At 60.0% G+C, this 27,261-nt stretch overlaps 1 protein-coding gene across 1 annotated transcript; it reads right to left on the reverse strand.

The window, feature by feature from the left end:
• Positions 1 to 125: 125 nt before the first annotated feature.
• FAM171B (family with sequence similarity 171 member B) lies at positions 126 to 27,261 on the reverse strand. The gene is made up of 8 exons (XM_054723099.1): positions 26,959 to 27,261; positions 9,467 to 9,700; positions 8,934 to 9,026; positions 8,638 to 8,796; positions 7,963 to 8,133; positions 6,527 to 6,643; positions 2,011 to 2,134; positions 126 to 1,607 (listed from the first exon to the last, which is right to left on the reverse strand). The coding sequence occupies exons 1-8, from the start codon at positions 27,167 to 27,169 to the stop codon at positions 335 to 337; spliced, it is 2,382 nt and encodes a 793-aa protein (XP_054579074.1). The 5' UTR covers positions 27,170 to 27,261; the 3' UTR covers positions 126 to 334.

The raw sequence follows: 27,261 nt of genomic DNA on the forward strand, positions 1-27,261 counted from the left end.
CTACAGACAAGGAAGGAACGCTGCCGGCAGATCCCATCGCCCCACGTGAACGCCCAGGGCCGGGTCGGAGGAAAACCTGCACGTCCGTCTGCTGGGGCCGCCGAGAGCGCGCACTTGGAGGGTGGGTCCCGCCTGGCAGGCCGTCTCCACAGGCCGGTCCCCGTGTGGGGCGAGCAGGAGGCGGGCGGTCCCTGGTCCTCTCTCATCATTGATGTTCTCTCTCCCTCCCTCTCTGACATCAATAAAAACATTTAAAAACAAGAAGTTCCTACTGCAATTTACACCAGAAACGAGAACGAGCGGCACGTAGGGGGACCCCCCCCCCCAGCCCGGGCTAATTTAGGGGGAGCAGGGGGCGCTCCTCGCGCTTCCTCCAGATGTTCGTCTTGCTGTCCCGCTTGGCCAGGCCGGGCCGGCCGCGCTTCCTGGTGGGGGAGGTGTGGGCGTCCCGGTCGTCCCGGTCGTCCCCCGCGCCCCTCCCCCCGGGGGCCCCCTCCGCGGGGTGCTCGGGGAGGGGCCCCCCGCCGTCCGGCGCGGGCCGCAGCGCGGGGTCCTCGGGGGAGCAGACGGCCGTGCCGCTCTCGCTGCTGCTCAGGTCCAGGTCCTCCAGGCAGAGCGCGCGGGGCGCGGCGGCGGCGCGGACGAAGGTGCGCTCCCGCTCCAGCCGGCGGCCGGCGGGGGGCTCGTGCAGGTCCACGCCCGAGTCCAGGCTGGCGTCCTCGCTGCGGCCGCGCCGGCCCCGCTTCAGGTCGATGAAGGAGTGCCGCACGGGCGCCACCGGCGTGCCGTCCAGGGACACGAACCAGGCGCGCGGGTGCGGGCAGGGCGGCGCCTGGCTCAGCTCCCGCAGCGCCTGCTCCGAGACGCCCTGCAGCTCCGCGGCGAAGGGCGCCACCCCCGCCGCCTCGTTCAGCGTGCCGGGCACCGACACCGACTCCAGCAGGCTGCTGGGGTAGCGCCCCCAGGCGGCGGCCGCGGGCGGCGGGCTCGCGGGGCCCTGGCGCGGGGCGCCCTCCTCCCCGGCGGCCGCGGGCGGGCCGAGCGCGTGCCCGGGCCCCTTGGGCAGCGTCTGCGCGAAGGCCCCGCGGCCGCCCGGCTCCCGCAGCGGCCCGTAGCCCGGCGGCGCCTTCCGGGGCAGCGTGGCCGCCTTGGCCGCGGGGCGCGGCTCCGGGGCGAAGAGGTCGGCGCCCTGCAGGAGGGCGAGCGGCGGGCGGCACAGGTGCAGCAGCTGCTCGGGGAGCGGGGCGCGCCCGCACCCCTCCGGGCGGCCCGCCGGGCACCGCGCCGCCTCCTGGGCGCCCCCGCGGGACTCCGGGGCCGGCGGCCGGGCGGGCAGGAAGGAGCCGTCCGCCCCGAAGAGCCTGAAATGGTCCCGCGTCCTCACCACGGCCACGCGCTCCTCCGCCGCCGCCTGGGCCAGGCCGGGCCGCTGCGGGCTGCGCGCGGGGCTCCGGGCGCCGCGGGGCTGGGCGCGGTCCTCGGCCCTCAGGGCGGCCTGGCCGGAGCCGATGTGGGGGATGTGCGTGGTGGACGTGGTCTGGTCCCGGCGGAGCGCCTCCAGCTTGGTGACGGGCCTGTCTCTCTTCCGGGGGGGCCCACACCTGTCCCTGGAGGGGGGGGCAGTGTTCACAGCTGACCAGCCGGAAGGCTCCTCAGCAGCCCCCCACACGGACAGCCCATCGGCGATGCTGGGGGACCAGCTCCCTCCCAGTCCATCCACCTGCTGCAAAGAGGAACCCCCGACCCCAGCCCACACTTGGGAACACACAGCACACGCGGCCCCCGTGATGGGGGTGTGGGGTTTGCGCACACGCATGCCCACACACGCATGTACCTGCACACACATGCCCGCACACGCATGTACCTGCACACGCATGCCCACACACATGCCCACACACACATGTACCTGCACACGCATGTACCTGCACACGCATGCCCGCACACGCATGTACCTGCACATGCATGCCCACACACGCATGCCCGCACACGCATGCCCGCACACGCATGTACCTGCAGTAGCACAGCAGCACCGCGAAGAAGCCAACGACGATGACGACGGTGCCCCCCAGGATGGCCGTCAGGAACGCCGTGTGGTAGGCAGCCATGTCCCTGGGGTCTCCACTGGCCCCCGGACCTGAGCGGTTCCGTGTAAACAAGCAAAGCAAACAGGAAATGCACGCTTTATTATCATTATTTTGTCACCCTCCCCGGAGCCTGTTTTCTCACTGGTTTTCGGAGAGAATTCTACGTAAGATTCATTATAAAAACAGATTCCTGTATTGGCCACGTGCCCCTCGGCAGCTCCGGCTCGGTAACCGGCCCGTCACAGGCCACCTCGGACTGGACAGGGACACTCACCTCCTGACAGGTGTTGGGAGAGAAGGGGTCCCCATACCCCACCCCCCGTTTAGAAACCGGAAAACAGACTCAGAGGGGTCGGTGCCTATTTCAGACTCCCGCCCGGTCAGTGCCTGGCAAAGACGGCGCCACTCCAGCTGCCCCGTGAGTCTGGCAGGGCACAGGGCTCCGGCCGGATCCGCCTGCAGCAGGAGCAGCAGGAGCAGACGGGGTCAAGGTCAGTCTCGGGGGGGCCTCCCTCCTCCTTCAGCACCTGACCCTCAGGCTTTTCCAACATAAAGCGCAGACCAACGTCCGCCTATTTCAGAAAAGCACTCAGCCCTGACCACTCCTAAGGTCACCGTGTGAGTTGGCTGTTTCCGGTGTCCGTTTAGGGGAAGGGACACTTCTCTCTAAGGAACCAAGTAAACTGATGGACAGAGCGGATCCAGAGGCAGGACGCACGGAACAGATGCGGGATCTCGGGGGAAGGCGGGGAGGGTGGTGGGTGGGAGGTGATCAGCCACAGACCTTGTGTGCAGACATGCATGGCCCATACAGAAAACAGACAATGGGGGTGGAGGCCTGGGGCAGGGGCGGGCTGGAAAGGGTCAATGGTAGAAAAAAGGGGACATATGAAGTACTTTTCACAATAAAGAATTATTCAAAATATAAATAAATAGCCCTGGCTGGTTTGGCTCAGTGGATAGAGCATCGGCCTGTGACTGAAGGGTCCCGGGTTCGATTTGGGTCAAGGGCATGTGCCCAGGGTTGTGGGCTCGGTCCCCAGTGGGGGGCGTGCAGGAGGCAGCTGATCAATGATTCTGTCTCATCATTGAGGTTTCTATCCCTCTCTCCCTCTCCTTTCCTCTCTGAAATCAATAAAAATATATATATATTAAAAAATGAAATAAAGTAAAAATAAATAAAATAAAAATACCAAACAAAAGGAATACTTCTCTATAAAGCCCAAGTGCTCCGTAGGCTGTTTTTATCAGACGTGAAATGACGTGGCGTTCGCCGAGCTGAAGAGTTACATTAAATATTAACTGTTCTTTCTCATCAATATTTCATTCTGGCTGCACATCGGGAACGGGATGAGGCCGGACAGCTGGCAAGGCTGCGTGGTATTTTGCCTCGTGAGGAACAAAAGCAACCTCCCCGTGGTTTCTGAATAATCGTGTCGTCAGCACTGAGGTCCGAACAGAACAGAGAACGGCCCTTTGACCGACATGGTTAAGGGCTTACAGTTCTCCTGTGCGGAGACCAGGTTTCAGCTTCACTTAAAAAAGTCTTGTACGGTTTTATGAACCAATGTCACCCCAATAAATTCAATTTTTAAAAAAAGTCCTGTTACTTGCACAGTTTAAAATGCAAAGACTGTCAATAAAACAATGCAAGTTAAAACCTTTCTTTTCATTTCAGAAAAACTGTGCGAGTGTTCAAATGGACAGACAGCCGCGATGAGTGTGACGACAGGGTGCCGTGGAGAAAGGCGTGTGAGCGTCACCCACGTCCCGGTGGGCGTGTGCGTCCCGGTGGGCGTGTGCGCTGGGGCGGTCCTGCCGGCCTGGAACAGCCGCCGCCGCAGCCACCCAGCCGGGAGCAGGCACTGGGCAGGATTAACTCTCTGGCACACGAGTAGGTGGAGGGATGACCTATGCATTCAACTTCCATTCTCCCCAAAACGCCACAGAAGCGGCACTGAAGGTTTTGCTTTGCTTTGTTTTTGGAGAGACAAACCCAGGATTACAGGAGGAGGAGGCAGGAGACAAGAGCAGACGCTGAGGCCCGGAAGTTGCCTTGGCAACAGTGGCTGCAGGGAAGCCCTGAGGCAACTCCATTTATGCCAGCCCTACCCCACCCCCCACCTCAGGCCCCACCCCACCCCAAGGGGCAGCAGGCCTGGTGCAGCCAGTCCTCCCTGCAGCAGGCTAGAAGGCTTTTCTTTATTTAAGAAGATTTAGCCCGGCTGGCTCAGTGGTTGAACGTCGGCCTATGAACCAGGAGGTCAGGGTTCAATTCCTGGTCAGGGCACAGGCCCGGGGTTGTGAGCTCGACCCCCAGTGTGGGGCGTGCAGGAGGCTGCTGACCCTTGATTCCCTCTTATCATTGATGTTCCTCTCTCTCCCTCCCTCCCCCTTCCTCTGAAATCAATAAAAATATTTTTTAAATAAAAAAAGTTTTAAAAAGAAGATTTAATGGCTGAAATATGCAGTGCCTGAGTCTTTTGAGAGTCGCACAACTCCAAGGTACCTGTCGGATTTCCTGAGACACAAGTGATGTCACTGGATGCCATGTTCCATTAGAAACAGGAGATGCTCATTCCTCCCGGAGCCTGAATGGAGCGCGCCTCGTTCTTGGGTTCTGTTCCCCTCTGCCCACCCCCACGGCCGGCCCATCTTCACGGGAACCACCTGCCTTACCTGGGGAGCAGTCTGGGGGCACTCTTATCCGCAGCCCTTCCTCCCCCAGCGCTGTGCTCAGGACCCACGCCCAGGCCCCCGAATTCTCCATCCCCGGGCGGCCAGGAACCGTGTGAGGGCAGGACTGCAGAGGGTGAGTCCGCCATCGCAGGGCAGAACCAGTGGGCAGAACCGGGGACTCCTGCCTCCTGGCACCGGCTTCCTCGGCCTCCCCAGCACCCGCGGACTCCCCTCGCCCTCCCCTTGTCTTCATCACCCAGAGCCTGTGCCCTCCGGGCAACCAGGTGCTCTCCCTGGTCTGGGTAGAACTTACTCACAAAGAGTGAACTCAGAAAAGAGTCATCGCGGCCTTCCGGAACCTGGGCGCGTGGGGAAACCAGCCCGGTGAGGTGAGTCTAACGCTGTTGGTGCCGAGGAGGAACGGGTGGCCCAGAAGTCCCGCCTGACCTGCCTGACCCCGTCCAGATGCCCCGACCCCACTGTGGCCTCTGGCACCGTAACCTTGTTCCTGGCTTATCAACAGGTGGTTGGTTATCGGTCACCTGATCTGGGACTGATTTTTACAGAGAGGAAGGGAGAGGGATAGAGAGTTAGAAACATCGATGAGAGAGAAACATCGATCAGCTGCCTCCTGCACGCCCCCCACTGGGGATGTGCCCGGAACCAAGGTACATGCCCTTGACCGGAATCGAACCCGGGACCCCTCAGTCCGCAGGCCGACGCTCTATCCACTGAGCCACACCGGCCAGGGCTCTGATGATTGTTTTCATCTGCTGATTGCTTTTATCTTGTCTTGACTCCTAGACCAGCAGTCACCAACCGCTTGGACCTCGGGACCACGGTTGGCGACCGCTGTACTCGACAGGGAATGACTTTCTTTTCTACCTTTGTTCAACTCCCCTGTCTGTGTCCACCATTTTGAGCACATATACCCTTAGCGACTATTTAGCTGAGTTATCATATGAAGACAACAAGAACTCTGTTATTCGCTGAAATGAATGAGAGAAAGCTGTAATTGTGATGTTCATGTTTTGTGTGGAAACTAGAGGCCCCGTGCACGGTGGGGTCCCTCGGCCTGGCCTGCGAGGATCGGGCCAAACCCAGCTCTCCGACATCCCCCGAGGGGTCCCAGATTGCGAGAGGGTGTTTCTCGGATGATGCACCGCGGAATTGAGCTCCCTCCTCTCTGGTTCCGGGTGCATCACCCAAGAACCGCCGCTGCCAAGTCACCGCAGCTCGGCAGCTCCTACGTTGAGCGTCTGCCCCCTGGCGGTCAGTGCACATCATAGCTACCCGTCAGAGCGTCTGCCTCCTGGTGGTCATCGTGCGTCATAGCTACTGGTCAGATGGTCGAACGTTCAGACGGTCGCTTAGGCTTTTATACATGTAGATGTTCTATGATCTGATGGAGTTCCCTGAGAAAATGTAACTCCTGCCATATCTACTATAAAGACCTGGCTCACTTAAAAAAAGAGAAAGGAAAGAACGAGAGAGGGGGGGGGAGAGAGGGAGAGAGGGAGGGAGAGAGAAAAGACTTGATCCGAACAAACTTCATGTTCACCAGCTATCGTAGCTCCAGGAGACCTTAGAGTTCACGGAGCCTAACTCTTCTTATGAACACGAAAGTGGAGACCCAGGCCCGGGAGCCGTGTGCACGCGGCGCCGCAGGGAGCGCGGTGCCGATGGCGAGGTCGGCTGCTGTCAGGGCCAGCGTGGCTGTTGGGGTCGTGATTTTAATTACATTTTGTTTCATGTTTACGAACCTCTAGTTCCCGGAAGCGGAGCTGCTATCCAGTAGCCCAGATGCGGCGCGTCGTACGTCCAAACCAAATGGTTGTTATCGTCCTTGACCGTCCCCCGGCCGTGACTGATCCAAGTGCCTAGAGAGGACGGTAAGGAAACGCCACGCAGTCAGTCTCCATCGATCGCTCTCTTCAGAGCTGACGGGAGTTTGCTGATGGTCATGCACAGAGTGCCTTGCAGGACTTTTGCATAAATTATGAAAACTGTAGCAATATGTTACCATGGGATAATATACACATCGTGCGTTACATGGTGCTACAGTAATGTGAACGATGTGTTATGACTACACAAAATAAAAGCATTGCAAATAAGTACAGGATGTTTCAGGAAATCGTAACTCTCCAAATAACGTTTAAATTGTGCCTATTGAGCCCGACCGGCGTGGCTCAGTGGTTGAGTGTTGACCTATGAACCAGGAGGTCATGGTTTAATTCCCGGTCAGGGCACATGTCTGTGTTGTGGGCTCCATCCCCAGTGTGGGGCGTGCAGGAGGCAGCCGATCGGTGATTCTCTCTCATCATCGATGTTTTATCTCTCTCTCCCTCTGCCTTCCTCTCTGAAACCAATAAAAATGTATTTAAACTAGAGGCCCGATGCATGAATATTCATGCAAGAATGGGCCTTCCTTCCCCTGAGTGCTGGCACCGCCTTCACTCCGGCTGGAGCCGCCTTTCCACCTTGCCATGCTGCCCAGAGGCCCGGAGTGGCTGGGGTGGTGCAGAACGCCTGCATCATCACCATGGCGACGACGCAAGTGTCCCGCCCCACCCCTGGCCGCTAAGTGCCTGCATATGCAAATTAACCAGCCATCTTTGTTGGGTTAATTTGCATACTCACTCCTGATTGGCTGGTGGGCGTCATGAAGGTACGGTCAATTTGCATCTTTCTCTTTTATTAGTTAGATTGTGCCTATTGAGATTATCTTGAGGATGTGAGTCGTGAAATCCAACTTTATCAGCAGGGGGGTTGGTTATCTGTCACCTATTTCGGATTCCCATTAAGCAGGGACAGTGTATGCAGTGTCTGCATATGTGATAAATCAACCCCAAAATTCTTTTCGCTGGAAGGTGCAGTAGAGACAAAGGCCTTTGCCAGAAGGAATCATCTGAAATCAGGACTCAAACCAGAAGATCTGCTTCTTCAAAGTGATTTCAAACAACCTCTCGCTCAACGTGTAGGAAACTGAGGCCCAAGTAAGGGGTGTGCTCAGACACAACCCTGGTGAGTGGGCTGTTTTCCACATGCGGCCTTTTGAGTTACTTTATTCTACACGGAAACAGAGAGACTTCACTTGTCAACGACACTTCCACAAAGCTGAAATGAACGTGCAGAACCTGCTCCCGAGGTCAGACATTCACCAGGGCGGTGTGCAGACCATCTCGCTCTCGTCACACACCTGTGTCCATGTCAAAGGTCCAGGCAGGGACGCGGTCCCCCGCCCGCACGTCCCGGGTGTGGAGAAGCGGCAGAGAAAGCTGGACGGAGCCGGCCACCTGGAGCTCCCGGCCCCCCGAGTAAATCTTCACGCACACCGCGGCGAGGGGCGTCAGCTCGATGCTTTCAAAACCTGAAAAAAGGCCATTTATTAAAATCTTACGTAAACCACGGGCTGTAGTTACATATGAGCACCATTCATAGGGGCCCCCAATACCTCGTTCCTTCCTTCAGCCAGAGCTGCCCACTACTGACACGTCTCATCCATTTGATAAGGATGAACAGAAGGTCAAGTTATAAAAGGACACGGGTCAATTTCTCTAAATCCCATTTCCATTTCTCAATGTATTTTTTAATTTACAAGGTCACACAACAGTCATTGCTATTTTCGACACCTGCCTTGACCTCTTTTAGGTGAAGTGTGGAACAGGGTATGCAGGAGGCTTTACTTTCTCCCACTGCCTTCGAGGGGGTGGAGTGCCTGGAGCCTCTTAACCACTGGCCTGGGTTTCAGAGGTGCCGCGCCCGCCCCCCGGGGCTTCAGCGAGCGTCCAGCCTACATCGCTGTGACAGCTCTGACGAGAGGCGTGGGTACTTCCCTCCACAGATGCCTCTCCTGCATGAAAGGAGACGGCACCTGGTTTATCCGGCGCGCCCCCGGACGTGTACAGAAAACTGTCCATCTTCAGGAACTGCTGCGGGACCGTCAGGTAGCCGGTCACGTTGCTGACGTGGTGGCTGTCCGGGAGTGTGATGAAGGCTTTTGAAAACTGGACGCTGGGCTGGGATTTGGCCTCTGGAAGCAAAGAACGACCTGACCCATTCCGGTTTCCGCCTTAGGAGCCCCAGCGACGTGTCACCAAAGACGTGCCGTCGTCATAACCACCACCTCCACCGGGTCCTTGCCAGCCGGGGAAAAGGCGTTATACATACCAGCTAGCTTTCCGGTAATCAAAACGGTGTCTTCAAACAGCCAGATATTCGCTTGGCTTTGCGGGAACAGCGAAAGTGTCACTGATGAGTAGACTGTGAAATACAGCACAACGAGAAGACGTTACTGAGCCTGGGGGGGGGGGGGAGGGGGACAGACATGCGTGGTTCTGCTCCAGCAAGGCCCTTAAACGGGGTAAAAAGCAAACTGGGGAGCCAGGCCAGTGGGGCTGAGCGTCCACCTAGGAGCCAGGAGGTCAGGGTTCGAGTCCCGGTCAGGGCACACGGCGGGTGGCGGGCTCAATCCCCAGTGTGGGGCGTGCAGGAGGCAGCCGATCCATGACTCTCCCTCATCATGGATGTTTCCCTCTCTCTCCCTCTCCCTTCCTCTCAGAAATCAATAAAATATATTTGAAAGGAGAGGAAACGGGCCCTCCTCTCTAACCCACATTACACGGATCATGCAGACGTCCCTGTGCCGTTCCGAGCCCGAGGCCTGCAGAGAGGGCGGCTGGGATGGGGACCCCCCCTCTTACTTGGCATCCGGCCGGGCCTCCAGGCCAGCGGCGCCAGCACGTAGCCGACCTTGTGCGCCAGGATGGTGAGCCCCAGGCCCAGCGTGTAGGGCACGCGGACCAGCGCGGTGCCGCGGCTCCCGGTCACGGTGGCGTTCGTCTTCGTGTGGTTGACAAACACCTCGACCGCCGCCCGGCGCAGGGGCTGGCGGCTGATGATGTCATTCACCTGGACCTTCAGCGTGAACGCGGACCCTGCGGGGAAGCAGCGGGGAGCGGCCTCGGACCTGGAGCGCGTGTCCCCGGCGCCAACACCCTCCGGGCCCGCGAGCGGCCGTGCCAGCTGCTGCTGGACTCGGGGGACAGGGATGTGAGGAGGGAGCCGCAGGAGGCGGCGGAAAACCTCCCGGCAGATTCCATCCTTCCTAAAACCCCACACGTTCGAGGGGCTCCGAAGCCCGCTCTGTGCCAGGTCACAGTGAGCCGGGGGTCACCCCACCCCGTCTCCTGGAGGAACGTGTGACTGTGGTCATGGCTGCGAGCCTAAGTCCTCACACAGCGACAGCAGCGTCGGGGGGTGGGGAGTGCCCCCTTCTCGCCGATGCCGAGCCCTGGCTCCAGCTCCAGGGGGGGCACGACTCTCGGGAAACTAAAAGGCTGGAGTGTCTGACACGAGGGGCTCTAACCCAAAGGCACCTGCTGGCCGCTCAGAGCAGAAACGGTTACGTGTGGAGGACAAGTCCTTGCTGCTCAATTCCCGACAGGCCCCGGCCCCCGAGACACGGGGCTGGCCCGCCAGCTCGGAGCATCGCACCGACAGGGCCTGAGAGGTTTGTCAGGACTTCGACACGTGAGTCCAGACACACAGAGGCTAGAGAAAACGGAAAATTTCAAACTCGACCGAAAAACAACAACGGCCGGCGTGGATCAATGGCTGAGCGTCGACCTATGAACCAGGAGTCACAGTTCATTTCCTGATCAGGGCACACGCCCAGGTTGTGGGTTCGATCCCCAGTGGGGTGTGCAGGGGCAGGTGATCAGTGATTCTCTCTCATCATGGATGTTTCTATCCCTCCCTCCCTCTCCCTTCCTCTCTGAAATCAATGAAAATATATTTAATTTTTAAAAAGATACACACAGAGGCTCAGCCTGCTGGAGCTGAACGCTCTGAGCCTCAGTGAGCCCTGCCCACGGGGTTCCCGCGTTCCTGGCCCCCCTCCCACAAGCTGGAGGTGCAGCTGCTGAGCATGAGCCTCATCGTCGTCCCCCCCAAACCCCTTTGCTCCTTGTCCTCAGAGTCCGGTGCGGTTGCCGGCTTCCAAAGCAAGAACTCGGACGACATCGGGAACAACCTGAACTCAGGATACTCGCGGGCTGCTCTGATCAGAGGGCAAAGGCAGGGCGGACAGGGTCCCCGCCACAGCATGGCGTCCAGGAGACGAAGACGGCACTCAGCTCAGGGTCAGGAACCAGGGCTCGTCCCGACGGAAATCCGATGCTCCCACCTGCCCCTCCTCGGCTTCCACCCCAGGAACAGGAGCGCACATGTCAACACAGGGACGTGTGTGTGAACACGGACAGCAGCTTCCTCTTTAATAGCAAGAATGAGACCACCGACACGTCCATCCACCGACGAGCAGGTAAACCTTGGTGGGGCCACACAGCGTCATACGTTGGGCATGAAACGGAACCTTCTGTCAACACACAACAGCAAGGAGGACTCTCAAAATAACGGTGCTCAGGGAAAGAATACCAACTACAGGGAGTGTGTATTGTATGGTTCCACTTACAGCATTCTAGAAAATTCCACCTACTTCGCAGTGACAATAACGGGGTCCGTGGTTGCTTCGGGAAGGATGGAGAGATGGGGGGGAGCCAGGAAACTCTGGGGGTGATGAGTGCATTCACCATCTTGATGGTGGTGACACTTTGAAGAACGTTCTTATGTCCAAACGTATCCAATTTTATCGCAATAAAGCGCCCTTTACACGACAACAAAAGACAAAGTTTGATGACGGGTCTTCTCAGCCGCGTGTCCGGGCCACGGCTCCTCCGCAGCACACGCGGGACGGAACACGCGGGACGGAACTCCGGGGGACGTCCATTCATCCGCTCGCTGCGAAGACGCGTGTCCGAAGTTCGGAGCCTCTGGGTCTGTGGGCTCACCCCAACGTGCCGGAGCCGTCCGCTCACCCGCGTCTGAACACCCCGCCGTCCGTCCGCTCCGTCGGTGAGGCGGCCGCGAAGGGCTGCGCTCGGAGGCTGGGACTGGTTTGAGGGATGCTTTCTAAACCTGCTCCCTCCAGGACGGTGGTTTCATATTTCACACGCAGTAATAACAGTCACGTCATACGTGTGCCGAGAGAGCGGACACCAAGGCAGAACAAGTGATCTGCGAAGGTCACGCCTCGGCGACCCCTCGTCCTCCCTCGGAGGGCCCCACGCCTGGGCCTCCCGTCACCTTAGGCCGGGGCAGGAGCTCCAAGTGGGAGAAACGACTGATATTCGTGTGATACACACACGTGTGCGCACACACACACACACACACGCACACACACACACACACGCACACGCACACGCACACCCCAGGTCCAGAGCTAGAAACTTCAGACAACAATTCAGCAGTGAAACGGTCCAGGTTCATCGGACACTCACCCGCCAGGCACTCCCGCCCCGTCGTCCGCAGGCCCCGCGGCTCAGCGGCTCAGCCCGGGGAAGCAGGGAGACCGCAGAGGAACAGACGGGTCCTCCCGGCCACACGTCCCTCCGGGAGAAGCCTCGGGAGTCTGGTTTCATCATGTTTACCAGCTCACCCTCCATCCCCCTCACCCTCCTTCCCCCATCCCTCACCCTCCATCCTCCATCCCTCACCCTCCTTCCCCCTCACCCTCCTTCCCCCATCCCTCACCCTCCTTCCCCCATCCCTCACCCTCCATCCTCCATCCCTCACCCTCCTTCCCCCTCACCCTCCATCCTCCATCCCTCACCCTCCTTCCTCCTCACCCTCCTTCCTCCTCACCCTCCTTCCTCCATCCCTCACCCTCCATCCTCCTCACCCTCCTTCCTCCTCACCCTCCTTCCTCCTCACCCTCCTTCCTCCATCCCTCACCCTCCTTCCCCCTCACCCTCCTTCCTCCATCCCTCACCCTCCTTCCCCCTCACCCTCCTTCCCCCTCACCCTCCTTCCTCCATCCCTCACCCTCCTTCCTCCTCACCCTCCTTCCTCCTCACCCTCCTTCCTCCATCCCCTCCTCATTCCATCCTCCATCCCCTCCTTATTCCATCCTCCATCCCCTCCTCATTCCATCCCCTCCTCATTCCATCCTCCACCCCCTTTCCATCAAAACCCCTTCACGTGTTACTTCAGCGGTAAGTGCCGTTCACATCAGAAAATCTCAAACTGGTTGGAGGCAATGGGCCAGGCCAACTGGAAAATTCAAAGGCCCGACTTTCACAGAACACGATTTCCCAGCCTGATCGATACGTTAATCAATACATTAATCGCCAGTGGTCTCCATTAGGGGTGGAGCAACCGCAACACGAGAGAGAAACCATTCACTCCTCCTCGGACATCTGTTCTGAAAAATAAACAGGGTTTCATCCGCTTTGCAGCAGAATTCATTCCTAAAGAGTGTTTGCCGAAGAACCTCCGTGTAACGGACTAATCACACGCGCCCGCAGCACGCAGGGCCCACAGCTTGTCTCTTCCAGAGAAGCCGCCCTGTCCTTCCCACACGAGTTCCCCAAGGACCCGCCAGCCTCCGCGGGCTGTTTATACTGAGAATATTCTAGTCCGGGTTGAGGTCTTCTGGACCCATCTGTCTTCTCAGCAAAACAAAAGGGATGATGTGATGAGAGATGCTGCCCCCCCCCCCCTCCCCCCCCCCCCCCGCCCCCAGGCTGCTGTCTGTCCACCATGCTGCTCGCTTGCATAGATAATGCTCCAAAGACAATGTCAACTCTATGTTGTTTTAAAAGAAAACGGTAATTTTACTCCAGAAGACGCTTCCACAGGTCTCACTACAGAAGTCCTGACGTGCTTTTACATCGACGACAGGAAGCACACGACAGCGAGCACACGCCCAGCCGCCTCGGCCAGAAAGCTGCAGACCCGGGGTCACCGCTCTGTCTACCTACTCGGCCCTGACTAACCCGGAACAGGCTGGACGTCAGGACGGACGGTGAGCCTGTGACATGTTTCATTTACCGCCTGTTGTCTGATGGTAACAGCTCCGGGCCGGTAAGTTCTGGATGTTTTACAAACACCGACGCCTCTGCTAACAATCCCTCTCCTTCCTCTCAGAGCAAGTTCATGGGCACGAACCAGCTCACAGGAGCGGGTGGCTCAGTGACTGAGCGTCGACCCCTGAACCAGGAGGTCACACTGTGATTCCCGGTCAGAGCACAGCCCCGGGTCCCAGCTCCACCCCCAGTGGGGGGCGTGCAGGAGGCAGCCGATCCATGATTCTCTCTCGTCATTGATGTTTCTCTCTCTCCCTCTCCCTCCCTTTCTGAGATCAATACAAATATATATTTTTTAAATAAAGAAGAGACAGGCAGACTTTGGACCCACTGCCAGAACCGCAAGTCCATGCTCTCGCCACCGAACCACAGCCTAGCGCCCTCCCTGGTGAGATGTCGGCCACACAACAGCACGGGTGACAGGAACAGAAACCAGGGCTCCGCCCGGACCACACCTGAGCCCCGCCTCCCTCCGCCCCCACCCGGCCCCCCACCCCAAGGCCTCTCACCCCCAAGGCCTTCCCTCTCCAGCCTCCCCCAGGAGTCGCCCAGCTTTTAAAGGACTAGGACCCCTTTATTATGGCCAAGAGAACTGTTACTTGGTAATTAACGAGGACAACCGTTGATTAGATGCCCTTGTTTGCCATGGAGATTTAAAACTTGTTTTTAAAAGTCAGAGGCCTGGGGCAGAGCCGGGAGGAGAAAAAAGGCTCCTGTTTGGGGTAAGAAGGTCTAAATTCACTAAATTCACGGTGAAGTGGCAGGAAGGGAGGTGAGAAGAGGGGAGGGTGAGAGGCAGATCATCCTAGCCAGGAGGTGACCGAGCTGAGTGCTAATGGGAGACAAAAATAAGGCAGCACTGAAAGAAGCAAAAAGGCAGGAGAGGGAGGAAAACCACGCTCCCCACTCCCCGTGCTCAGGGTGAGACTGCACGTGGGTGTGTTCACAGCACGACTCCTTCCACAGCCACGTTCGCACAGCACCCCCACGCCCTCCCATACACACAGCACCCCCACGCCCTCCCACACACAGCACCCCCACGCCCTCCCATACACACAGCACCCCCACGCCCTCCCACACACAGCACCCCCACGCCCTCCCACACACAGCACCCCCACGCCCTCCCACACACAGCACCCCCACGCCCTCCCACACACAGCACCCCCACGCCCTCCCACACACAGCACCCCCACGCCCTCCCACACACAGCACCCCCACGCCCTCCCATACACACAGCACCCCCACGCCCTCCCATACACACAGCACCCCCACGCCCTCCCATACACACAGCACCCCCACGCCCTCCCACACACACTGTGACCCCCACGCCCTCCCATACACACTGTGACCCCCACGCCCTCCCATACACACTGTGACCCCCACGCCCTCCCACACACAGCACCCCCACGCCCTCCCACACACACAGCACCCCCACGCCCTCCCATACACACTGTGACCCCCACGCCCTCCCATACACACAGCACCCCCACGCCCTCCCATACACACACTGTGACCCCCACGCCCTCCCATACACACAGCACCCCCATGCCCTCCCATACACACAGCACCCCCACGCCCTCCCATATACACACTGTGACCCCGTGGTCTCCGTGCCTTGTCCACACGGGTGTTCTCTGCCCTCAGTGATCGAGTTTTGTTTAAAAAAAATAAATGGCCCGGCCGGCGTGGCTCGGTGGTTGAGCGTCAACCTATGAGCCAGGAGGTCACGATTTGATTCCCGGTCAGGGCACAGGCCCGGGTTGCGGGCTCGATCCCCAGCGTGGGGCGTGCAGGAGGCAGCCGATCAGTGATTCTCTCTCATCATGGACGCTTCTCTCTCCCTCTCCCTTCCTCTCTGAGATCAATAAAAACACGTGTTTTAAGAGGCGGGGAAATACGGTTTCAGGGAGTGGAGAGGTGACACCGTCGATGCCGAGAGCCTGGAGCAGCCCCGGTGGTGACAGCCGATGACAAGGCAGATTCCAGCTCTGTCGTCTGAACGTTCTCTTCTGACCCCAAAGCTGTTTGGGACCCACCGTTCCGGCGGGTGTCAGCGGGTGGGGGGCGCAGGTGTTCACACACGCCTCCTTGGACATCAGTCACCGCCGGGGGGCCCTCCTCTGCGGAGGTGCCTGCCGTCTGTCATCAGACCCGGGGTCCAGGCCCCTCGGAGTCACGCCCTTCTGACAGGTATCCGCTTCGTCCCGGCCACCGGCCTTCACGGACCGGCGAGCGGGGGCAGCTCCCGGGCCGGCCGCCCACGTGTCCGAACAGAGGGCTATTCAGGGTCAGGCATCCCTCCCGGTCACGACGGAATGAAACCTGAACGGGACCCAGGCAGAGGCCTGGGGCTCACTGACGGCGGCGGTGCCTCGATGGCCATTCTGCAGACGCCGTGAAAGGCCAGAGGCTGGGGCTGACCCGGGCGCCCGCCAGGCCGCTGGGCCTTTAGGGGCTGCCCTGGCAGGAGAGGTCATGTGAACGCCACGCTTGCTGATTTCACATCACACGTGCACAGGAACAGGACACTTCACACGCTAAGAAAACACAGAAACAGCCCTGGCCGGTGTGGCTCGGTGGATAGAGCGTCGGCCTGCGGACTGAAGGGTCCCAGGTTCGGTTCCGGTCCAGGGCACATGCCTGGGTTTCAGGCTCCATCCCCAGTGGGGGGCGTGCAGGAGGCAGCCGATTGATGATTCTCTCTCATCACTGATGTTTCTCTCTCCCCTTCTCCCTTTTTTCTCTGAAATCAATAAAAAATGTATTTTTAAAAACAAATAAATAAAATAAAATAGAACCTCCCTGGGGCACTCACCCAGAGATGAGCCAGGGGCTCTCCAGGAGCCCAGGGAGAGGCCGGGCATGGCTCCCGGCTTCCCACCGTCCGCGGAGCCGCTGCGGGCCACACCCACGGACGGCTGCTGGCTTAGGTCTCTCAGGCTCTCCCCTCCAGCAAAGCTAACAAGTGAACCGAACCACACAGTTTAGAAATGATATTTCTTTACTGGAGAAAACAACTAAGTGTAAGAACTGATAAATGCCCTGGCTGGTGTGGCTCAATGGATAGAGCGTCGGACTGCGGACTGAAGGGTCCCAGGTTTGATTCCAGTCAGGGCACATGCCTGGGTTGCGGGCTCCATCCCCAGTGTAGGGACGTGCAGGAGGCAGCTGATCAATGATTCTCTCTCATTGTTGGTGTTTCTATCTCTCCCTCTCCCTTCCTCTCTGAAATCAATAAAATATATTTTTTTAAAAGAACTGATAATACTGGCCAACGTTTAATTCTCAATTGTTCCCCAAACTGCATTGACCTAGACACGTGCTCGAGGAGAAAAGGCACAGGAAGCAGAGCGGTGGCTCTCCCTCGCGTGTACATGAAATTACCATGAAGTTACCATGAGGCCTTCCTTCCTGGGAAACACGCAGAGCCCGGCCAGGAGGCTGCGCGGCACCACCGGCTCCAGGTGCCAGGCGGCCAGCCTCGAGGCGGCTCCGGCACGTCCGCCTGGGCACCACGGCCTGGCACCCTCCCCCGCCTGAACGCACTCGGCACCACGCACTCATCCGGCCATGGGGGCGGGCCTTGTGCTCAGACGCCGTCAGCACGTCCTGAAGACCCGCCTGCTCCCCGGGACCCCGTCATCAGAGGGAGCCACGGGGCCCCGGACCTGCCGCTGGGACCCCAGACCCCGCCTCCACGAAAGGCCCGTGCGAGAGACGCCTCCAAACAGACTCTCCCGAGCAACCAGGAGCCGATTCCCGAAGCACAGGACGCACTTCCTCCCGGCACGTCCAGTCACGACTGTCCAGGTAAACACTGCAGAGCGCACTTTAAAATATATTTGTATTGATGTCAGAGAGGAAGGGAGAGGGAGAGAGAGAGAAGCATCCATGATGAGAGAGAATCACGGATCGGCTGCCTCCTGCACGCCCTGCACTGGGGCTCGAGCCCACACCCCGGGCCTGCGCTCTGACCGGGAATCGCACCGGGACCTCCTGGTTCGCAGGTCAAACCTCAACCACGGAGCCGGCCGGCCGGGCCCAAGCACACGCTTTACCAGCAGCAGACGGAAACGCTGACCGCCTCGGACAGAAGGAGACGCTCAGACACCGCACTCAGCCCAGTGCACGGAGGGCGACGACGCTGCCGCGAGCCGAGTCAGTCGGAGCGTGAGGAGCGTCCGGTCCGGCTCACACGCCGAGGGGAAGGGCTTGTTTCCGGAAAAGGCCTGTTAGTTTCCGGTGAGTCGCACGAAGCACGTGGAGAACCCCCCTCTCCAGCAGGCGGGACTGGAGCCCCCCCCCCGACGGCGTGAGTGTCCACCTGTGAGCGACACCAAGAAGCTGGTCCCTTCGGTTATTAGAACCCTGACCCGTCGGGAACGGGGCCTCCACAACAGAGCACGTCAGACCGGACCGCCCACCTCTCGTCCCGCCTCTCCACTGAGTCCGATTCCCTGAACAGCAGCAAATGAACGCTTTCGTGGATGGGAGACTCCAACCAGGCTTGTGTAGATCAAATTACGTGAGTTCCATAAAAAGCAGGCAGTAATAATGTATGTCAAAAGTCACTATTTGAGCCCTAGCCGGTGTGGCTCAGTGCATAGAGCATCGGCCTGCGGACTGAAGGGTCCCAGGTTCGATTCCGGTCAAGGGCATGTACCTTGGTTGCGGGCACATCCCCAGTAGGGGGTGTGCAGGAGGCAGCTGGTCGATGTTTCTCTCTCATCGATGTTTCTAACTATCCCTCTCTCTTCCTTTCTGTAAAAAATCAATAAAATTTTTTTTAAAAATCACTATTTGAAACTAAATTTTGTTTATTTAGGCTTCAGGTATTTAGAATATGAAAAAAAAAATTTTAACTTCAAAGGTGTACACTTGCCCAACAATTCCACTCCTCCAAAATCGCCTCCAACTGCACTCAAGAACACGTGTGCAGCCCGGCCAGGGTGGCTCAATGGTTGAGCATCCCACCCATGAACCAGGAGGTCAGGGTTCGATTCTAGTCAGGCCACATGCCCGGGCTGCAGACTCAACCCCCCGTGTGGGGCGTGCAAGAGGCAGCCCATCAATGATTCTCTCTCATCATTGACGTTTCTATCTCTCTGTCTCTCTCTCTTCTTCTCTGAAATAAAAAAAATCTACCCTAATAAAAGAGAAAGATGCAAATTGACCGTACCTTCGCGATGCCCACCAGCCTATCAGGAGTGAGTATGCAACAAAGATGGTGGGTTAATTTGCATACACAGGCACCGAGTGGCCGGGGGCGGGATGCTTGCGTCGTCGCCATGGCGTTCCGCACCGCCCCAGCTGCTCCGGGCCTCTGGGCAGCGTGGGAAGGCGGAAAGGCGGCTCCGGCCGGAGTGAAGGCGGAGCCGGCAGCCAGGGGGAGGAAGGCCCGTTCTTGCACGAACCTTCGTGCATCGGGCCTCCAGTGTATATATATTTTTTAAAGACGGTATGTCCACACAAAGATCTGTGCAGGAATGTAGCAGCTGCCTGTACAATACCTAAACTGGAAGCAACCCCGATACCATCCCCAGAAGCAGGGGTCCTTCCGACCATGAAATACGACTCAGCAGGAAAAGAAATAAACTACCAACAAGCAACCGCAGGGGAATCCACGGAAAGCGGACGGAGCGGAAGCAGCTAGACACACCGAGTCCGCGCCACGCGAGTCCACGGGAGGACGTGGAAAGTCAACGCTAACCTATGAGGAAAGCCCTGGGGGGTGGCCTCTGGGTCAGAGGAGGCACTGCCTGGGGGGGGGGCACGCGGGGACAGCGAGGGGATGGGCAAGTCCCGCGTCTCGATCGGTGCTGGTCCATCAGGCAGTACACGAAGAGGTGCGCACGTCAGCGTATTTCACCTCAAAGGGAGAAAGAACCGCGAGGTGGGGACGGGCGGAGGTGTGGGTACCAACTTCCCAGCTGAGTGTGGCCTTTGTCACAGCTGTGACGCGTGCGGGTTTTTATTTATTTATCTTCGTTGTTGAAAGATGTCCCTTCATTCCCCCCTTTACCCCACCATCGCTGTGTCCATGGGTGATGCACATATGCAGACAAGTTCTCTGGTTAATCTCCTTCAAAATACTACTCTATTTGCTTCCTATAGTTTTGACATTTTCCAAAATAAAAAGTTTAAAGATACATATGGGTGAGATGTACAATCAAAACATGTTTATACCATAAAAACATGTTTACACCATAAAAACATGTTTGTACCATAAAAACATGTTTACACCATAAAAACATGTTTGTACCATAAAAACATGTTTACACCATGTTTATTCCCTACGCGAGGGCGTTCATTACCCCCGGGAGGCCCTGGGCCCCCTCACTGGGAGGATCTGGGGCGGAGCTCCCCGCCCCCCGCGGCCTCCCACCCACCGGGCCCCCAGAGTGAACATGACGCTGCCTCAGCCCCACCAGCTCCCGGATCCGTTCCTCCGGCCTCACATACGTGTTAGTAACCGGCCCTGGTGCGTCTGAGACCCGGAGCGGCTGCACCCTCGGGAGAAAGCCCCTGCCCGAGGGGTCTCCGCCTCGTCTTCCCTCTCACTGCTCTCCACAGAGGGCGCTGGATGAGGCGGTGAGAACACGTGTACACTTACGGCTTTTAAATCCCGATTTTTCTAAATCTCACATTCAACTGTTCCTTTTTACCTCTTCGTTTTATTTTAATCCTCACCCAAGTGCATGGATTTGAGAGAGGCAGGGAGTGGGGGGGAGGGAAGGAGAGAGAAACATCCATTCGCCGCCTCCCATGCGCCCCGAGGGGAACCGAACCAGCGACCTCTGGGCGCACAGGACGCGGCCCAACAAGGGGCCACGCTGGCCAGGACACACTGGACCCTCCCTACCCCCCGTTCTTCTTTCTCGCGTCCAGAGAGACGTCGTCTCCGAATCGGAAAACCGTGAGAGCACTAACCAAGGCCCGGGGCTCGTTTCTCTGCCGTCTGCGCGGCAGATCGCCCACCGGCTGTGCCATCGCTTTCTAGATTTTGCCGAGAAAAGCCCTTTCCTTCTTCACACACCGCGTCCGAGGAATCAGCACCCACACAGCGGCAAAGTGTGACAGCTGCTCAGCCACAGCTATTCCAAGGCACGCTAATGCCTCCCGGGCCGTAAGAGGATTGTTGGTGCACCTGGGACAGAATTTTCCGGACAGAACCCAGAAACTGGACTCTGGCGTTGGTACCCATCGGTCGGCTCTGGTCGGCATAAGACAAACACTGAAATCAGCTAACATTAAAAATCCAAAATTTATACATATATTTATAACCCCTACTTACAAACACTTCTACCGAACGTTTCCTTATTTTGCTATATCCCCTGCTAAATTCCAAGAACAATTTCACAAGTGGTTACGTCAGCAAAAGGGATTCTGCTGCCAGCGTTTTTTTAAATATGTTTTTATTGATGTCAGAGAGGAAGGGAGAGGGAGAGAGAGAGAAACATCAATGATGAGAGAGAATCATTGATCGGCTGCCTCCTGCACGCCCCGCACTGGCGGATCAAGCCCGCAACTTGGGCCTGTGCCCTGACCAGGAATCGAACCGTGACCTCCTGGTTCATAGGTCGAAGCTCAACCACGGAGCCACGCTGGTTGGGCCTGATGCCAGCATTTTTGTTCATCCATCCATCCATTCATTCATCCACCCATTCATTGAACAAACCCATGCTTGCCTAGACACACCAGGTGTTCTTTTAGGTACTAGAGACATGCAGAACAACCTATCTACACGAATAAAAGAGTAAGATGCAAATGGACCATACCTTCGTGACGACCACCAGCCAATCAGGAGTGAGTATGCAAATTAACCCAACAAAGATGACGGGTTAATTTGCATATGCAGGCTCCGAGCAAATTAACTCACTCAACTGCTCCGGGCCTCTGGGCAGTGTGGGAAGGCGGGAAGGCGGCTCTCGGCCAGAGCGAAGGCGGTGCCGGCAGCCAGGGGAAGGAAGGCCCATTCTTGCACGAATCTTCGTGCATCGGGCCTCTAGTGTATATATAAAAGGCTAATATGCAAAGTGTCCCCTCGGGAGTTCGACTGGGAGACCAGGAGTTCGGTCGCTCACTATGACGTGCGCTGACCCCCAGGGGGCGGCGCGAACGAAGGGAGGCCCCGGCCAGCAGCCAGAAGGCCCCGACCGGCCCTGATCGCCGGCCAGGCCTAGGGACCCTCCCCGTGCACGAATGCAGTGCCCCGGGCCTGTAGTTTGATATCACAGTGAACAGAACAAAGTGGATGCTGACATAGAGCTTGCAATCCAGTAAGGGAGACGGGCTTCTGAGAGACGAGGACACTGCGTGCCGTGGGGGAATCGTTACGGACGCACACAGATGGTGGGTCATACCCGGCCCCCAGCCAGGATGGAGACACATCGGGGCGCTTTCCTGTCGGGGTGCCCTGGTCGGGAAGCCCCCTGCCCTGGCCAGTGGCTCGGTTGCTGAGTCATCCAAGCACCGAAAGGCTGCTGGGTCGACTCTGGTCGGGGCACAGGCTCAGCTGCAGGCTTGACCCCCAGTGGGAGACACGCAGAGGAAGCCTACTGTCTGTCTGTCTGTCTCTCCCTCTCTCTCTCTCCCCCCCCCCCAAAATATTAACAAAAAAAATAAAATAAACAAAAAGGGCTTTGCTGTTACCGTGACACCTGAGCAGACCCGAAGGACTGGAAGTTCAGGGTTCCAGGCAAAAGAGGCGAGTGCAGAGGCCCCGGCCCCCTTGCAAACGGAGGCGGAGGGCAGGGTGGCTGCCGCCGAGGGGGCGAGGGTCGGAGGGAGGGTCAGGGCTGTGGGAGGTGGGGGGCCGTGGGGGAGGCTCGGGGTGGGGGTGGAGGCCTCTGCAGGCCGTTTCCAGGGTCGGGCGTCCAGTCTGAGGGCGGTGGGCAGGAAGGTCCCACAGAATGTTTTCCAAGGCCACGGGGGAGGAGGGGGAGGGGGGTGCAAGGCGAGGAGCCAGGCCAGAGCAGGCGGCCGTCTCCCTGGAGGCCTCGGGCCGGGACGCTGTCCCTTCGCCGTGTAGCCCTGCCTCCCGCACGCGGACATCCATCGGGGAGAGCCGCTCCAGCTGCTGCTCTGCGGGCCTGGCCGGGGCGCCCGTTTCCGAGGGCAGCAAACGCTCAGGGGTGACCCACGCCCTCGGCCCCTTTAGCTCACTCACCGCGGGACAGAGCCTGAGCTCCCCACACCGCCCTCTCCGAAACACGCCTCACGGAGGAGGATACAGGAGCATCCGTGCCGATGTCCGTGCACACAATACGAGATGTCCCAGGGCTGCGCCTCGCACACCCTCCTCACGCATCTACACGCACCCTCCCCGCGCACCTACACGCACCCTCCTCACGCACCTACACGCACCCTCCTCACACATCTACACGCACCCTCCTCACGTACCTACATGCACCCTCCTCACACATCTACACGCACCCTCCTCACGTACCTACATACACCCTCCTCACACAACTACACGCACCCTCCTCACGTACCTACATACACCCTCCTCACACATCTACATGCACCCTCCTCACACATCTACATGCACCCTCCTCACGCACCCTCCTCACACATCTACACGCACCCTCCTCACGTACCTACATGCACCCTCCTCACACATCTACACGCACCCTCCTCACGTACCTACATACACCCTCCTCACACATCTACACGCACCCTCCTCGCACATCTACACGCACCCTCCCCGCGCACCTACACACAGTCACAACCACTCACTGTTCCCCAAAGATAAACCGAATGAAAACGCACTGCAACCACACCCCGGCCACACTCCCGCCTTCTCCCTAGGAACTGAGGGAGCCCCCCTCCCCGTGTGAAGAATGGGTCTCCGTCGCTCCTGCCGTCACTTCCTTCAGTGAGCGAACAGCTCAGGCAGCCGGGTGACCAGGCCTCGGCCTCCGTTACAGGACCCGTGGGAAAGCCCGTCCAGGGTGCCCTCAGCTCGGACCACGTGGGAGCGCCAGGCACTGCGGAGAGGGTCAGAGCCTCCTCGCTCAGCCCCCGACAGGTGAAAGCACCCCATGTGTCTCCACCCCGGCCGGGGGCCGGGGATGGCTCTCGGACGCTCAGGGCACCCCGACAGGTGGAAGCCCCCCGATGGATGTGTCTCCACCCCGGCCGGGGGCCTGGGATGGCTCTCGGACGCTCAGGGCACCCCGACAGGTGGAAGCCCCCCGATGGATGTGTCTCCACCCCGGCCGGGGGCCTGGGATCTGGGATGGCTCTCGGACGCTCAGGGCACCCCGACAGGTGGAAGCACCCCGATGGATGTGTCTCCATCCGGGCCGGGGGCCGGGGATGGCTCTCGGACGCTCAGAGCACCCCGACAGGTGAAAGCCCCCCCCCGATGGATGTGTCTCCATCCGGGCCGGGGGCCGGGGATGGCTCTCGGACGCTCAGGGCACCCCGACAGGTGGAAGCACCCCAATGGATGTGTCTCCATCGGGGCCGGGGCCGGGGATGGCTCTTGGACGCTCAGAGCACCCCGACAGGTGAAAGCCCCCCATGGATGTGTCTCCATCGGGGCCGGGGGCCGGGGATGGCTCTCGGACGCTCAGGGCACCCCGACAGGTGGAAGCACCCCATGGATGTGTCTCCATCCGGGCCGGGGCCGGGGATGGCTCTCGGACGCTCAGGGCACCCCGACAGGTGAAATCACCCCGATGGATGTGTCTCCATCCGGGCCGGGGGCCTGGGATGGCTCTCGGACGCTCAGGGCACCCCGACAGCTGAAAGCCCCCCCGATGGATGTGTCTCCATCGGGGCCGGGGGCCGGGGACGGCTCTCGGAGGAGCTGGAGCAGCACACAGCGGAGGCTGCCCCTCTTTAAAAATCCCCTCCCAGCATCGCGTGGGACCTCACGGGGCCGGACTTAAAAACACAAACCAGTGCTTCACTCCTCTGCTGCTGCAAACACCTCAGCCCCTTCGCCAACCATCGAGGGCTTTTCTCTCCAAGGAGCAGGAGGGAAGGCATATGGGGTGGGGGTGGGGCGAGGCTGGTGACATGGAGAGCCCGGCTCCCTGCGGAGCGGGGTTCCTGGGGAGGAGGAGGAGGCTGAGGGCACAGTCGCCCTGGCGGGAGGGCGCTGGGAACCTGCCTCAGAAGTTCCACCAACAGGTCAGGGGGTCCCCGGGGGGAGGGGGGCTGCTGTGCCAGCATCACCAGGCTTCATCCTCCCCTTCCCCTCCCCCTCCCCCCCCATCACCAACTCCCCTCCTGGTGGTGTGTGACATCGCATCCTGAAGGGATTCTGCAAACCACCTCACACCCTTCCCGGAATAAGAGCGAGAAATAAAGGAAAATCCATCCAGACTTTCCCCCAAAGTCTACATTTAAACACAGCAGGCGGCGGGGTGGGGAACGGTGTGAGGGTGTGAGATTATCGTCTGTGGGACAGAGACGGACTCAGAACAGGATGCGGAAGGAATGTGACAGCCGTGTGTGCGTGTGAGAGAGTGTGTGTGTGAGAGTGTGAGTGTGAGTGTGTCTGTGAATGTGTGTGTCTGTGAGTGTGTGAGTGTGAGCCGTGTGTATGTGTGTGTGAGTGTATGTGACAGAGTGTAAGTGTGTGTGAGCTTGTCTGAGTGGGTCTGTGAGTGTGAGTATGAGTGTGTGTGTATCTGTGTGTCTGTGAGTGTACGTGTGTCTGTGTGTGACTGTGAGTGTGTATCTGTGTGAGTGTGAGTCTCTGTGTGTCTGTGAGAGTGTGTTTCAGTGTGTGTCTGTGAGTGTGTGTCTGTGAGTGTGTGTCTCTGTGAGTGTGTGGTGTGTGTGTGAGTGTGTGTGTATCTGTGTGAGTGTGAGTGTGTGTCTCTCTGTGTGTATTTGTGTGGTGTGTGGTGTGTGAGAGTGTGTGTGAGTGTGTGTGTGAGTGTGTGAGTGTGTGGTGTGTGGTGTGTATTTGTGTGGTGTGTGTGTGTGTGAGTGTGTGTGTGTCTCTGTGAGAGAGTGTGTGAGTGTGTGTGTGTGTGTGTGAGTGTGTGTGTGTGTGTGTGAGTGTGTGGTGTGTGGTGTGTGGTGTGTGGTGTGTGCACAGCCCGGCAGGGCCTCGTTCGGGAAGCGGGAGGAGGAAGAGATCCATGGAGGCAGCACTGGCCCCCCTCCCGCCCCCTCCGCACCCACTGCAGGGCCTGGGCTTCCCAGACAGCTCCTCACCCCAGGCAGACCGCCCCCAGAGCAGCGCCCAGTCCTGGTGGCCAGGGAGGCCGGTGGGCAGGGGGTCCGGGCTGGGCAGGGAGGGTGGTGGGCAGGGGGTCCGGGCTGGGCAGGGGGTCGGGGTGGGCAGGGGGTCCGGGCTGGGCAGGGGGTCGGGCTGGGCAGGGAGGGCGGTGGGCAGGGGGACTGGGCTGGGCAGGGGGTTGGGCTGGGCAGGGAGGGCGGTGGGCAGGGGGACTGGCCTGGGCAGGGGGTCCGGGCTGGGCAGGGGGTCGGGCTGGGCAGGGGGACTGGGCTGGGCAGGGGGTCCGGGCTGGGCAGGGGGTCGGGCTGGGCAGGGGGTCCGGGCTGGGCAGGGGGTTGGGCTGGGCAGGGAGGGCGGTGGGCAGGGGGACTGGCCTGGGCAGGGGGTCCGGGCTGGGCAGGGGGTCGGGCTGGGCAGGGGGACTGGGCTGGGCAGGGGGTCCGGGCTGGGCAGGGGGTCGGGCTGGGCAGGGGGTCCGGGCTGGGCAGGGGGTCGGGCTGGGCAGGGGGACTGGGCTGGGCAGGGGGTCCGGGCTGGGCAGGGGGTCGGGCTGGGCAGGGGGTCCGGGCTGGGCAGGGAGGGTGGTGGGCAGGGGGTCCGGGCTGGGCAGGGGGTCGGGCTGGGCAGGGGGTCCGGGCTGGGCACGGGGTCCAGGGTGGGCAGGGAGGGCGGTGAGCAGGGGGTCGGGCTGGGCAGGGGGTCCGGGCTGGGCAGGGAGGCCGGTGGGCAGGGGTCGGGGCTGGGTGGGGGTTCGGGGCTGGGTGGGGGGTCCGGGCTGGGTAGGGGGTCCAGGGTGGGCAGGGGGTCGGGGTGCCCAGGAGGCCGGTGGGCAGGGGTTCGGGGGGCCCAGGGAGGCCGGTGGGCAGGGGTCGGGGTGCCCGGGGAGGCCGGTGGGCAGGGGGTCGGGGGGCCCGGGGAGGCCGGTGGGCAGGGGGTCGGGGGGCCCAGGAGGCCGGTGGGCAGGGGGTCGGGGGGCCCGGGGAGGCCGGTGGGCAGGGGGAGGCCGCGGGGCGCTGCCTGGCGGGGAGGGGCGAGGGCGCCGCGGGAGGCCGGGCCGGGGACCTACCTGGCGCCGGGGAGGCGGAGGCCCCGGGCCCCTCGGGCGGGTCCTGCGCGGCCCGGTCCCGGTCCCGGTCGCGGTCGGGGTCCCTGGGCCGCTGGCGCTGCTGGATGAGGCTGAGGTCCGAGCGGCCGGGCTGGGCGGGGAGCGGGCGCGCGGGCAGCAGCAGCGCCAGGCCCAGGAGCAGCGCGCAGGGCCCGCGCCGGAGCCTCGCCATGGCCGGCAGCGCGGGCCGCGGCGCACATCGCGGGCTGCGGGCGGGGGCCCTGGGCTGCGGCTCCGCGCCCGCTCCGCTCCTGCGCCCCCGTC

This window comes from Eptesicus fuscus, chromosome 11 (genome assembly GCF_027574615.1).
Source record: "Eptesicus fuscus isolate TK198812 chromosome 11, DD_ASM_mEF_20220401, whole genome shotgun sequence".
NCBI classification, from domain to species: domain Eukaryota; kingdom Metazoa; phylum Chordata; class Mammalia; order Chiroptera; family Vespertilionidae; genus Eptesicus; species Eptesicus fuscus.

Coding starts and splice junctions, on each gene's coding strand:
- FAM171B (XM_054723099.1), bottom strand. CDS start 27,169: ATGGCGAGGCTCCGGCGCGGGCCCTGCGCGCTGCTCCTGGGCCTGGCG. Junction 6,644..7,962: donor GACCTTTGACATGGACACAG/GTGTGTGACGAG, acceptor CGTCCTCTCTAG/GCACTTGGATCAGTCACGGC. Junction 1,608..2,010: donor GTGCTGCTGTGCTACTGCAG/GTACATGCGTGT, acceptor CCCCCCCTCCAG/GGACAGGTGTGGGCCCCCCC.